Source organism: Theropithecus gelada, chromosome 15, assembly GCF_003255815.1.
Source record: "Theropithecus gelada isolate Dixy chromosome 15, Tgel_1.0, whole genome shotgun sequence".
Lineage (NCBI taxonomy): Eukaryota > Metazoa > Chordata > Mammalia > Primates > Cercopithecidae > Theropithecus > Theropithecus gelada.
Window position 1 is genome coordinate 4,801,743 of NC_037683.1, and position 14,336 is coordinate 4,816,078.

Below are 14,336 nucleotides of genomic sequence, written 5' to 3' on the forward strand. Positions count from 1 at the left end.
CCTCCAGTGGCTCCCTGTCCAGATGTTCCCCTTGGAAAACCCCGCTGAGCTCCCCAGAACACCAGAGACATCTGCTGGCCCCAGTCACCCTGCTGCCCTCCTGCCAAGATCCCACAGGCGGTGGCTCCTTCACACTCCCCCCCACATGGGTGACCCCACGTCACCCAGGCACGTCTGGGACCTGAGCCCTCGGTTCTCTGAGGTGGGCAGGGTGGGAGGCCCTGGCCCTGGGGCCCACTCTCCACTTCTGTTTGCAAAGGAGCAGGAGGACCGATTAAGACTTGGCAGAAAGACTGCCGCCTGCCTGCCTGCTCCGAGCCAGGGGGTGGGGGCTGGCACCATCTGCAGGCGAGGAGAGGCCGGCTTGGCGCTGACGGCGTGAGGACAATCAGCCTTTGGCAGGGCCCTGAGGAGCCTCTGGACGTGCCTCTGGAGAGCAGCACATTCCCGGCCAGCCCTGGTGCCAGCTCCTCTGCCCCTGGGGAGTGGATGGGATTGGGCAGCTTCGGGAACAAACACTGACTGAGCCGCCGCCGTGCACCGGCATCGGGGGGGCAGCCGCCAGGAAGGAGGAGTCCACGTGCCCACCAGCCGTCTGTGCCAGCCACGCCTCATCCAGCCCTGCCACCTCCTCATCAGGGCTAGGAGGATGCACCTCCCCAGCATCCCAGGCTGTCCTTCTGGGGTCCCCCCTTCATGGTCTCCCCGTGCCATGGCTCATCACCCTCTGGGGTCCCCCCTTCATGGCTTCATGGTCTCCCCGTGCCATGGCTCATCACCCTCTGGGGTCCCCCCTTCATGGCTTCATGGTCTCCCCGTGCCATGGCTCATCACCCTCTGGGGTCCCCCCTTCATGGCTTCATGGCCCCCCATGCCATGGCTCATCACCCAGCAAGGTACCTGCACCGAGTGGGTCCCAGTTTCCTGGCCCCACAGTGGCCCCCCCATCTGAAGCTAGTGCTCTTCCCAAACTACAGACCTGGGCTGACTCCCTGGGGCCCTGGAACCCCAGTCAGCCCCCCTGCCCCTTCCCACTCTCCCCTCCCACCGGGCTTAGCCTTTCCAGAAGGAGCCTTCATGACCCAGCACACTGTGGTCTCTCCAGCTGACTCCCAGCAAAAGCCGGCTCACCCTTCAGGTCCTGGCTCTGCCCAGGCCTCCCCCGGGAAGCCCCAGGCCCACGCTTAGCCTTTCCCCTCCTCACTTGGGTGTCCTTTGGTGGGCAACAGGGAATGAGTGAGTGGGTGTTCTCCCTCCTGAATAAGCATGTGTGCAATAGGGCAGGCAGAGGCCCTGGGGGATCAGGGTGGAGGCCAGACACCACCCAGCGTGCACGGAGAGCCTGGGGCCTGGCGAGGGCCCAGGACCTGGACCCCAATCTCTGAGCAGGGCCACACTGGGGTCCCCGCTCACTCCTCACAGACTCTTGGACTCTCTGCCTTGAACTCATAAGGTTTAGGATTTGGCACCCACCCGCCACAGTGACCAAGACATAGAGCCCTCGGGTACCAGGGCCTGAGACACAGTGGGGCACTTCACCATGAACGTTCCAGGCCCCGAGTCCCATCTGACACCCCTATTTTGTCGCCTGGGTATTCAGAGTTGGCCCATGAGGAAACTGAGGCTACAGGTAGCTGGAGACCCCAGGTAAACAGCCTGGCTATGGCAGCCCCTGCCCAGTGATTCCCAGATACCCTCTGGACACTCCCAGGTCCCCCTCTCAGAAGCTCATGGCATCGCCAGGTGGGAGGGGCTGGGACTGGCGCCAGGGCTGGCACTGCTGTGAAAGGGGCATGGAGGGCTGACGCGTCACAGCCGATGTGAGTTATTCAAGCTGGAGTCTAAACGGGACTGCCTCCGTGGGGCCCAGAAGGCGGAGGGGCACCCACTGGCACAGGGCAGGGCTCTGGAGTCTCCTGGAGGCCCCACAGGAAGTGGCACAGAAGGGGAAAACAGCAGGGGAGGTGAAAGTAACCTGTTTGCTCTGCAAGACAACTGGGGGTGAGGGGGCGCCCAGTTTGCCACCCCCTCTGTGAAACCAGGGCTGCCCACCCACCTCGGGGCTCCCTGCCCAGGGCCCCTCAGGATGAGCTGGTCCAGGTCCCCCTTCCCTTGCAGATGCCACACCCCACCTAGGTTTCACTCTAGGGCCATGGACAGGCCTGGCCTCCAATGTCTGCTACAGCCCCCAGTAACTGTGGGACCCTGAGTGGGCCAGAGAGTTCTCTGAACTTCAGTTTCTTCCTCTGAGGAATGGGGAAAAGGACCCCTCCTCATGGCACTACTGGGAGAGAGGAGACCCTTCCAGCAAAGAGCTGGGCCAGGGTGGCCACACACGCCTCAAGGCCCCAGGATGGGAGGGCTCTCCTCTCCTCTACAAAGACAGCCAAGATCTCAGCTCTGTCCTGCCTGACATCCTGACGCTGGGGCATTCTGGGGGCCCAAGAGTCAAAGAATCTCGGAGGGGCCAGGCCTGTGCAGGAAACTTACTGCCCTTTTCTCTGGCCCCGCCAGTGTCCTGACCTGGGATGCGTGTGTATTACTGTCTCCCTTAATCCCAAGCTCCTGCCTTGGCTGTGGCTCCCGGAGGGCCAACCCTGTGTGTGCCTCAGCCCAATCTGCTCCTCCCGCCCACCTGGGGCCTGTCTGTCCCGTGGTGTCAGGCACATGGGCTGCCAGGCGCAGGATGAGTGCCACAGGGATCCCAGGGACAAGATCAGAGAAGGCTTCCCGGAGGTGCTGGCTCTGGCACCAGCTGACGTGGTGGAGTTGAGCAGCCTTCCTGGGAAGGAAGGCCCTCACAGAGGCTGTCCGGGAGGGAGGAGCGGGAAGCACTTAAGGAGGCTTGAGGCAGGAGGGGCGGGATCAAAATTCAGGTCTGGCCTCAGGCAGCCTCAGAGGGGCCGGCTGGGAGCTCACCTCTGACCACGGGCTGGTGTACCACTTGAAGCAGGGCCTCTCGAAACACGTGCTCTCCTCGGGAGGCTTCTTGGCGAGCCCACACTCGGGGCCGCTGCGCGTCTGCGGCTTCCCGTTGGCCAGCTCCATGCAGAGCACCAGCCGCTTCTTGACCCCGCGCCCACAGGTGGTGTTGCACTGAGGCCGGGGCAGAGGGAGCGGGTCAGCGCCAGGGCCCAGCAGGACCCTATACAGGGCCCACGGCGACTCTGGTGACAACGGTCTGGTCAATAGCAATTGGGTGAGAATGCTCCAATGCATCACAAACTGGCTGAGAACTCTTTGTTCGATAACCATTTGGCCCCAAATGGATTTGATCAAAAGCAATTTAGCACAAAACCATCTGTTTTGAAACAAATTGGCTAATGACAATTTGGCCAATGATGATTTGGCCAAAATCAATTTAGCAGAAAACAATTTGGCCCGAGATTATCTGGTTTAGTGATCTGCCTGGAGCTGCTGGTTGAAAGCAATTTGTGGAGAGCAACTCGTCTGAAATGGCAAGTTGATGACGACAACAGGTGGGCGGGGAAGACACACTGGTCATGATCAAAGGTTGCACAGGCCCCTGGGCCAGGAGCAGGCAGCCGGAACAACCCCCGTCCTTAGCTTTCTGCATCCCAGGGACTTGGGGGCCCAGGCTGGGGACAATGCCAATTCTGCACACACCACTGAGCCATGCAAAATTGGGATCTGGGGACTTGAAAGGTGTTTTCCTACCTTTTAAGCCTTTTGTATTCGAAACTAATTTTTAGGGAATGGTCCCTCATAATTTGCAATGAATTCCTCTTTTCCACCCATCTGTGGTCCCAGCCACCTGGCTCTCCTCTCCGGCCAAATGTTCTCCAGACACCGGGAGGCCCTTCAGTGGGCTCTGGGGCACTCACCCGCTCCCAGTCCTGGGCCAGCCAGTGGGCGGGACAGTTTTTGTCCCCACAGGGGTGGATGGCCAGAGGCTTGGTCTCCATCTGGCACTGGGACTCAGGTACCACTCGTCCGTCGCTGGTCTTGCAGTACACGTGCCTGATGGTGCGGCCTTGCCCGCAGCTTCCACTGCACTGCAGGGGAGAGGACAGGCAGGGGACATCGAGTGAGAGGCAGCCACGCCAGGAGGGGCCCTGGATGTCAGTCCCAAGGGAGAGGAGTGGCTCCCAGGCAGTGTCGAAGCGGTTGCCATGGTAACCACTTTTTAAATAACATTTTCTGTTCTAATTACAGAAATAATGCATGCTTGATGAAAAGCACAGAGAGAAAAGCACACTTAAAAAGATCTGTGCACCCACCACCCAGAGGCGACCCCAGCTAGCATCTGAGTATCTCTCTCGATGAGAGAGACAGAGACAGGGAAAGAGACAGAGACAGACACAGAGAGACAGAGATAGGGGAGACAGAGAGACTCAGAGACAAACAGAGACAGGGAGACAGAGACAGACAGAGGAACAGAGACAGACACAGACAGGGAGATAACGACAGAGAGACACAGAGAGATAAACAGGTGATAGAGGGAAGGTGATGCTGGTCACGTGTTTGGAGAGCAGTTTTGATTCCTATGGTAACACGGGAGAAGGCTGGTTGGACATTCTTCACCTCACACCCTTGCCTCGGAAAAAATGGAAACGGAGGCACATCAAGGCAAAGCTCTGGGACCCCTCACCAGCCACACGCCCAGCCACCCCTCAGTGCAGGCCTCACCGGTCCCCAGTCGGAGACAGTCCACTGCCGGTCACAGGGCGGGCCCGTGCAGTTCTTCTCCCCTACAGGCCTGGTGTTGGGGTCACACAGCTTCTCATCCTCTGAGCAGCGGATGTCCCTGGTCACCACACTGCGCTCCCCACACTTGGCAGTGCACTGTGGCAGCAGGGGGAGGGGGTGGGGGGATGGTGAAGGTGTAGCCACCTCCATCTCCCAAGCTCAGCTCCCCAGCTCTTCCTGACCCCTGGCTTGCTCCCGCAGGCACTCACCTCGGACCACTCTGACATCTCCCACTGGGGCCCACAGGCGGGGTTCCGGCAGGTCTTTCGTTCCTCAGGCCGCACGGCCTCGGCTGCCTCGCACAGGTCGCTGTACACGGAGCTGTCGAAGCCGGGCGACAGCATCTTCCAGCAGCGCACGACGCGGAACTGGTAGCCCTCTCCGCAGGTGCGCGAACACTCGCTCCAGCTGCTCGTCTCCCACCTGCCCCGGAAGCAGATGGCCTTCAACGATCCCCCTGTGGCGACCGGGACCCCATGCAACCCACACCCCTAGAGACAACACGGTTCCTCCCTCCCTCCCCTATGTGGTCCAAAACCACACGCCACAAGCTAAGCTGGACAGGAGGGTGTCGAGGCCCAAGGGTGCAGGCTGGGCCATGACGGCCCCGGAGGTCTTCAGGGAGCACCTTAGCAAGGTGGTTGGCGGGTGCCCTGAGTGTGGGCTCGGCATTCCTGCCCCTTTGTGCCCTGCTGTGTCACACAGGTGGCTGTGCCCCCATGGGACTCTGACGAGGGTGGAAGTGAGCAGAAGGCACATTTCTGGATCTGTGTCCAGAAAGGGGGCCTGGCCAGCGTGCTGGGGAAAGACCTCGTTCCCCTCAGCCTGAGCTGGGAGGGGTTATGAACAAGACTTGGAAGTCTTCCAGGCAGATAGACTTGGAATAAGAGGTCCAAAGCTGATGGGCTCTGAGCAGAACGACAGGGCCTGCTGGACCCCACCCCCGGGGCCAGGCTTAGCAGCATCCTGGAGACCCTGGGCGTTCTGCCCTTCCCAGAAAGGAGCAAACGTGCAGGATGCGGGAGACCCTGGATGGAGCAGCCCAGAAAAGAAGAGGCAGTGTGGCTGTGCGCAGGGAGCAGGAGACCTCAGCCTCCAAGGAGCGTGGGATCCTCGTCGGTGGAGGCCGGCACCCTCAGGCTCATCTGGGGACCCCACTTGTCACTAGGGGTAGGATGCACTCAGCTCAGTCTGACTGCGTCCACAAGGCAGGAGACGAGGCCCACGGCTCAAGAAAATAGGCCTCCACCCACATCCAAGGGACAGTCAATAGGCATGGAATCGTGGAAATAATCCCTTTAGGTTTCTAAAAATCCTAGATGTGCCAAGCAGACCTGGTGGGGCAAAGATATCTCTGTAATATGGAGTAATGTTGAGAATGGTTTCTAAATCTATGGTGGCAAGCATTTATTGAGCACCTACTGTATACGAGGCACAGTGACAGATTAAACTGCAACTCCTGGGAAGACACAGATCTCTGAGAGGTGAGGTCTCTATGCCCCTCCTCAAAGCACCCCCACGGTCCTGCACACGAAGCACCTCTACGGGGCAGTGGGGTAAGTCTGACTGCTTCTCTGGGCAGAGCCCTGCACACCCCCTTCCAACCCCCTGCCCAGGGCCCCCGGTGGCAGGTACCTGGGCTGGCACTCCCTCCCAGCGCAGAACTCGTGGACAGGCTCGGGACGAGTCAGGGCATCACAGTAGCTGTCATCCACCTCGACCCCATCGTAGCGGACACACATGGCGTACGTAGACATGACCCCTGGGTTCGGGACAGGGGAGGGCCTGTAAGCCATGCCAGCACCTCGGAGCCCAGGAGACAGGCCTCAGGACTTAGGGCAAGTCACCTGACCTCCAGCTCAGCTTTCTGGCTTGGGGATCAGTCACAGCTTGTGGAACTGCAGCATTAGAGCAGCACTGTGGGTCTAAGCTGTGCGGGTCCGAGCTCTTCTCTTTGCCCCCCGACCCCACCCCACCCATCCCGGCTGGGCTCCCAGTTCCCACGTCACGGAGTCCGGGCTTTGAGTCCACTCCAGCTGGCCCCCGTGGAGGTGCAGAGGCAAACACAGTCAGGTGTCCCCCATCGCCAGGCGTTCAGCAACCACCCATCGCTGGGTGGACGGGCAGGTGGGAGTGAAACCTGACCGCTCCAGCCCTGTCAGCCCCCTCAGAGGTCATGGTGGGGGCTTGGGTGCGCCCTGCCCTCTATGGCATGCCCCAGACTTAGCAAGCATCATCTTGAACTTTATTTTTTTGAGATGGAGCCTCACTCCGTGGCCCAGGCTGGAGTGCAATGGTGCAATCTCAGCTCACTGCAACCTCCCCCTCCTGGGTTCAAGCAATTCTCCTGCCTCAGCCTCCTGCGTAGCTGGGATTACAGGGACCTGTCATCACGCCCGGCTAATTTGTGTATTTTCATAGAGACAGGGTTTCACCATGTTGGTCAGGCTGGTCTTGAACTCCTAACCTCAGGTGATCTGCCCGCCTCGGCCTCCCACAGTGCTGGGATGACAGGCGTAAGCCACCATGCCAGGCCTGAACTTTCTTCAATCATCACTGTGTGCCTGTCTTTGCTGGTGCCCCGTACTCTGTAATCCCATCGGGGGACAGTGGGTGACAGGCAGCCCTCACCTAGCAGTGCCACTTCCTTGACCACATCTCCACCTTTTGCTTCTTTTGTCCTCGCCCTGACACCCTCACCTGGTACCGAACTGCCACACAGGCCCAGCTCCCTGCCCAGGAGCAGGATGATGCTGGGAGAGCCGGCAGCAGTGGGAATGGCCTTGGGCTGGGGTTAGGGTTTGCTGCTTCTGCTGTGCGTGTGTGTGTGTGTGTGTGTGTGTGTGGCCACCGGAGACAGACCCAGCCTTCCGGGATGACGGGCATCATGGAACGGTCTTGGCTGCAGCTGCCAGTTCCCCCAGAAGGAAATCGGTTTCCCCATACCCAGAGAGCCCAGCCACCCAGCGGCGCGTGTCTGCAGGCCAGCGGCTCCTGCCTCTCCAAGCCCCAGCCCTGGATGGAACGAAACAGCCTGGGAAGCAGCCGACGAGGGGATTTTTTCTTTTTTCCGTCAAGGACGAGCCAGGCTGCAATCACGGTTCCTCTCCCGCCAGAGCTGGGCCGTGCAGCCTTTAGCCTTCTCTGAGGGGGAGGCAGGCTTCCCGGCCAGGTCTGCTCGGAATGTTCCAGGCCTCAGAGACACCCGCTCTGGGGCCCAGGGAGGTGCGGGGCTGGGGACTTGCAGACCATCGCCAAGTGCCTGGTTATTCATTCGCTCCTCGTCATGGAGTGGAAACGCGGCAGGCCTTGGTCAAGAGAGACTGGAATCCAAGTCCCAGCTCAGTGCCTCCCTGGGGTGACGTGACTGTGACCAGACTCCAGGCCTCAGCATGCTCCTTCCCAAAATGAGAACCTTCCAGAGAGCCTGTGAGAATCCAGTGCCAGGATGCTTTTTCTGGGCACCCTCTTCATGACACCCATCTCGAAAAGGGTGCTTTTCAAACCCCCTGAGCCACAGAGCCCCTCCCTGAAACAAAAGAAAGGGGACGATGAAGCCTGGGGGCTGCGGGATCCACTGTCCTCACCACAGTGCCCTGGAACACCGAAGGGCAGCAGACACTTCCGCCTGTGACCCAAGCTGAGGCCAAACTCACGCCCCTCTGTTGCTGTGGCTCCAAAAGAGTGTCTTCAAAGAAAAATCTAATAGCAAGCCTCCCCACCGTGGCCAAAGCTCAGGGCAGGCTGACCCGCCCCACTGATGGCACTGCCCTGTGCCTGGGTTCTTGCGAAACACAGGATGGAGGGTACGCCAATGACCATCCATGAGACATCCACACGGACACAACCTATGAAAAGGGTGGACCCTGACTCTGTTATTTCTGCCCAGTGCCATTCAGTACCTCCCACAGTGACAGGGAACTCTCCCTCCCTCCTGCCCTCCCTCTCTCTCTTTCTCTCTCTCTCTCTCTGTCTCTCTCTCTCTCTTTCTCTCTCTCTCTGTCTCTCTGGGTGGCTCATTTCCATTTCTGAACAGCCTCCTCTAAAGCAGCCTTCCTTCTTCCAAAGCCAAAACCTGTCTTTCTGATTTCCTGTTGTCCTCTGCCCCTCTGCACCTTGGGCCACGCTGCACAGACCCAGTCCAGCCCCCTCTCTGCCATTCTCTGGGTGTTGGGAGACGGTGCTGTGTCCTTCCTGGGGACGTCTTCCACAAAGGGCTGCCCATCAGGCCCCTCGCCACCGAGGCTGCCTCACCCTGCAGACGTCTCGAGCGACATCCCCTCCCCAGCCAGCGATGTGTCTGGGAGGAATCACAGATGTTTGCAGACACTTACTGACAACGCCCACACGCTTGGAGTCCCCTGGCCGGGAAGTGTGGAGGAACTCAGGGCAGGTCCGCAAAGGACTTGGCAAAGCAGACCCCCCCTGCTGACACCCCACCACCAAGCTCAGCTACCCTCGGGGCCTGCCCGGAAGGCAGGTCACACGGCTCACTTCCGAGGCCAGCCGCTCCTGTGCATGCTGGAAGCCACACCCTGCGTCAGGTGGTGGCAGCCACCCTCAGCACAGCAGCATCCACTGACCTCTGACCAGGAGAGGCTATTTCTTGTTTCATGTGGATCCCCACAACCCACCTTTGACATAAATATGTGTCCCCGTTCACCTGTGGAAAATGGGGGCTCAGAAGGATTTGGCAATTTGCCCAGGGCCCGTGGTGTGGTCAACCAGGCGGTGCAAGCCTGGCCAAGCCGGGTGCTCACCACACCGCCCACAACACTTGTTTTCCCTCCAGAACGCCAGGCGCAGGGGCAAACACAGCACGCCCTGTGGCTATGCCCTGCTTGGGGGCTCGTATAACAGGAGACGGAGCCCTTTCTTCAGCCCCAGAGAGGCAAGGCCAGTGTGAGCAGAGCCTGCGTGGTCGCCCCAGCCCCTCCCCCCCTCGGACCCATCTCCTGAGATGCCAGCAGGGCTGCAGAGGGGGCGGCCAAGCTCAGACTGCCCAGCTGCATGGAATCCTCACTGGCCAGAGACTGTAAGGGCATCAAATGCCCTGGCAAATAGGGGGCACTGGGGCGGGGCCAGGAGCATCAAACCTTTTGAGGGGCAGCTGGGTGTCCTCTACATCCAAACATGAAGCCCCAAGAATAGATAAAATGTGACCTCAGAGCCAGCACTGGGGTCTCCCTACCACATTTTCTCCCCTGTCAACGCCCCTGTATCCTGGTCCCGGGTTTGACATCCGACCTTGTGGCACCCCCAGGGGAGGGTACCAGAGTAGGCAGCAGAGGCAGCTCCAGCTCCCAGCAGCTGTGGCCAGTGTCTCAGGGCGATGGTGGCTGTGCAGCCAGACAGCTGTGGGTTCAAATCCCAGCTCAGCTCTTACTAACCACACACATCTGTCTGTCCAGGAACCACTGCAGATGGTCTTTTTCCCCTCCTAACTCCTCCCCTGCTGATGAGGTCCAAGAAATTGCCTACTTCCCTTCATCATAGATCACAGGGGCCTGTGACTCCCTTACTATGTTTGCTGGAAGCAAAAGTAAAATCTCTGCTACCTAAGATTTCTTACTTTTAACCCAAAGTAAAAACTTTTAACCCTAACAAAACATGGTATCACTGGCAACAGACAAGGGATCATTGGTGGTGGACTGGGTGACCCCCTGGGGGCCTGGACCCGACCACGGTCTAGCACACTGTGAGAACGAGGGTGGCCTCACCAGACACCCAAACTCCTATCACGCCACACCGCCCCCAAGTCAGGAGGCCACCAGACAAGCACCCTGAGGGCAGTTTGGGGTTGTAAGCTAGTGGGTAGGCCCGACAGCCCCAGCCTGCATCTGTGGAAATGGATTCAGGGCAGTTGCTGCCCCTTGGCACCCATGGCACCCGTGACCAGTACCTGTGGTGCAGGTGGCACTGCAGGGCTCATGGGATGAGAGCTTCCACCGGTACATGTCCGCGGGACTCACGCCTTGCTTGCGCGCCTTGGGCCTGGTCCTGAAAGCGAGATCAAGCAGAGAAGGCGATGAGAAGCTCCACGCCTCACCGGCGGGCTCTGGCTTTTCAGGTGAGTGTGTTTTCTTTGGAGAGTATGTTCACCTGAAGCACACACCTGTCGGCCCCAGGCCGACTCTCCACCCGCTACAGTCAGAGTTCCCACTGTCTGAAGTGGAACGGATGAGGCGCCCCCGGAGAGGCACATTTTAGGATTGAACAGACATTGTTTTCCATCTCAATAACTGCATGGGAGCTGCCCAAGCTCCTTCTGGGGGCCAGGGTGGCCTGAGAATTTGGGGCCCCCAGCACTGTAGTTGCTCCTGCACACACGCAGGCTTCTCGATATCACCTTCTCACATCAGCTAGTGGGTTCCTTCTTCCCACCGGGCAGGGGATCTCAGAAGGTGTCTTATGTGTTAAGAATGTTCCAGAATTCTCTCCCACCCGTTCCTCCAGCTGGGACTCTGATGGAATGGGGGACACTAGGCATCCAGCTTCCAATTATCAAAATTAAAAAGCTTGGCTGCTGGCAGAGGTGTGGCCACAGCCTACAGTGCAATTCGGGTTGGCCATGGCTGCACAGACCTGCTGGGGTTGGGGGAGGCACGCTGGGTCCCAGCCAGTCACCAGCTATGATTCTTGGCTGGAGCCTACGCAGCCAAAGCCAACTATTGTTAGGACTGTTTGCTTCTTTGAACCAGTAGGTGTGCCTGGGCCCAAGCTCCACATCCAATGTGCAGGCTGATTCTGGACTCGGCAGGGGAGGAGGGAAGCAGAGGCAGAGGCAGCTCCACAGCCCGGGCATCTGCTCTGGGACACTGCCATGGAGTCCCGCCGCCTCCGAGCCAGAAAAGGGGCGAGGGCAAGCCAGCACGGTGGACAGCAGGTCCTTCGAGCTTCGACTTTTTAAACAGGACAGTGCAGCAGGTGGCCCTGCCCAACTGGCTCCACTTTCCTCTGGGCCCAGAGGGACTGGCTAGAGATGACCCCGAGCTGCCATACGTCATTGGGCTGAAATGTGGGCCAGGTCACAGGTCCTTCTTTGGGACCTTCCGTCACCTGGGGGTGGTCAGGCTTAGAGCATTATATTCAGAAAGACTTTCGGATTGACTCCGTGATAGAGACGTGTGTTTGGATTGAACGGGGAGTTTACAATGTGTTAGGCAAGTGGGTGAGGATTGCTCTTCTGTTTTGCTTGGACTGGAATGGGAGGATCCCAAAGCCAGGCAGAACTTTTGGGGATGAACGTTGCCTTGACCACACATCTGAGGCCCCAGGAATGATCTACCCACAGGAGCTTCAGCAGTGAGTTCACCGGTGTGGTTCCCTAAACTCAGGGAGGAAGAAGACGAGTGAAGGGAGAAGGGATGAGGACCAAAGCCCAGGAAAGGCAGCAGGCTGGGGGCTGATCCACTTGTCTCTTCAAAGCCTCCCTCACCTGGGAGCTTCAAGCCAGGAGAGTCTGTCCCAGCCCATCCTGGGGCTCGAGGGGAAGGAGAGTAGTGCCTTCTCCTCCCTCTTTAAAACTTAAAGCTTTAAAAACGGGGGTGGGGGCCAGGCACGGTGACTCACGCCTGTAATCCCGGCACTTTGGGAGGCCGAGGCGGGTGGATCACGAGGTCAGGAGATCAAGACCATCCTGACTAACACGGTGAAACCCCATCTCTACTAAAAATACAAAAAAAATTCACCGGGCGTGGTGGCGGACGCCTGTAGTCCCAGCTACTCAGGAGGCTGAGGCAGGAGAATGACTTGAACCCGGGAGGTGGAGCTTGCAGTGAGCCGAGATGGCGCCACTGCACTCCAGTCTGGGCAACAGAGCGAGACTCCGTCTCAAAAAAAAAAAAAAATATGGGGGTGGGTGGGGGATTTTCCAAGACCCTGTCATATCAGAACAAAAGTTTCCTGGAAATCTGGAAACCTGTCCCAATGGGGGCCACTCAGAGCACCCAGATCGGGATGAGTAAGTCCTTTTAGGGAAGGGAGAACCTGGAAGACCAACCCTTAATGTTTGATTCAGAAAACACTAAACTGTGCTGACCAGGTCCCTACCTACTTTCAACAGCTTTAAATTCTCCCCGAGAACAAAAAGAAACGAAAAGATCCAACCCATGCCTCTCCACCCCACCCATGGAGGCGATCCGCCATCTTTATCTAATTACACGCTCTGAGCCAGCAGGCAGCATGACTCATGCCTGACTCAAGAGAGAGCGGGCCTGGTTCAAAATAACCCTTTGGATTTTAAGCACCAAAGGTATTTCTGGAGGGGCTGCCCACACACTCTTCGCAGCAGCACGTGTGGGGCATAGCAGATGCAACTCTCGAACATAACCCTGCATATATTTGCACAACAATGCAACGCCTAGCAGGTTCCGTTCTTGGAAGTAGCACAAGAAAATGGAACACCCAGGAAATCGCTGAAGCACCAACCCATCGCTCTCCTCCATCTGGAAGGAAGACACTGCCCCTCTCAGCTGTGAAAGTCAGAGCTGCTAGACTGGGGCTGGTGACGCCCGTGGAGTCACCACCAGACCGCCTGTCACTCCTCGGGGTCCTTCGCCCAGCTGCCTGGGCAGACACAGGCTCACGGGCTCCCCAGGCAGGAGAAGCTCTGAAGCCACCGTGTTTGTTTATATGCAAGCCAGAAAATGCTCTCTTCTTCTCTCCCCCTAAGGCTTCGGAGAAGGACTCCGCGTCTCTGTGTCTCAGACGCTTGTTCCCAAAGTCGGAGTCTGGTGACAGGGGCCCCTCCCTTGATTGTTTGAAGCTTTTCTGGAAAGATGAAAATAGCCTTTCCTTTCTGGGCTGCCCCTTTGATTTTGCCTTCTCTGAGCAGACACGACTTCCTGTGTTTGGACAACGCGGCCGAGACGTGGCTATTTTGGCCCTGGTGGTTTCCCCTGCTGCATCCCTCTGCCCTTTATCTCCCCAGGCCACCTTTGGTCCCTGGGCGGCAGCATCCTTTGATGGCAGGCCGGTCGGGGAGGCAGCGGCATCTCGGCACTCGGGAACTTTCTGAGGGCTGACAACCTAGTTGATCAATCCTTGAGGCCCCTGACAGGCGCTGGAAATTCAATATATCCTGGGGCGGGGGCTAGGAGGGGAGGGTAAGAGTCAACCAAGATGGGGCGGGAGAGACTCTTTACAAAGCGGCTTGACGATCAGAAAGCTTGTGCCATGACCCTGGCCTAAGGATCACTGAATATTTGACCTGGTGGGCCCTAAGGGCACCCCCTGACAAGCCCCTCAATGAGAGATGGGGAAACTGAGGCCCAGAGGAAGACAGAGACGCTCGACTCACATGGTGTCCATGCCTTAAGCCAAATTCCACAGTGAGGTCTTGGAGCCACCCTGATAAACCTTTTCAGAGGGCTCTGACTGGCAGAGAGCTGGCCTCCCTGACCCAGGCAATGGGTCCTGAAAGGTGCCCCCCCCAACTGCTGCCACTTGGAGGCTCAGTTTTCTACTAATAGCTTCTGGTTACGGGAGGCCTTACCGTGTGCCCCACACACGGAATACCAGGTAATGCCCTGGACCGCCCTGGGAGGTGAGGAGGGCCCACGCTGAAGACGCAGACAGACTGGTAGCCTTGAGCAGTGCCATTCCCACGGGCAGGCACTGTCTGG

At 58.6% G+C, this 14,336-nt stretch overlaps 1 protein-coding gene across 3 annotated transcripts in view; it reads right to left on the bottom strand.

Moving 5' to 3' along the window:
* ADAMTSL2 (ADAMTS like 2) overlaps positions 1–14,336 on the bottom strand; it is a 43,164-nt gene that overhangs the window by 2,191 nt on the left and 26,637 nt on the right. For all 3 annotated transcript variants that reach the window (XM_025359865.1, XM_025359864.1, XM_025359866.1), the window contains exons 12-17: positions 10,613–10,710; positions 6,346–6,472; positions 4,920–5,133; positions 4,651–4,806; positions 3,846–4,016; positions 2,920–3,096 (exon numbers count right to left, since the gene is read on the bottom strand). In XM_025359865.1, coding sequence (XP_025215650.1) covers positions 2,920–3,096; positions 3,846–4,016; positions 4,651–4,806; positions 4,920–5,133; positions 6,346–6,472; positions 10,613–10,710 — 943 coding nt within the window. The remainder of the gene's footprint in view (positions 1–2,919; positions 3,097–3,845; positions 4,017–4,650; positions 4,807–4,919; positions 5,134–6,345; positions 6,473–10,612; positions 10,711–14,336) is intronic.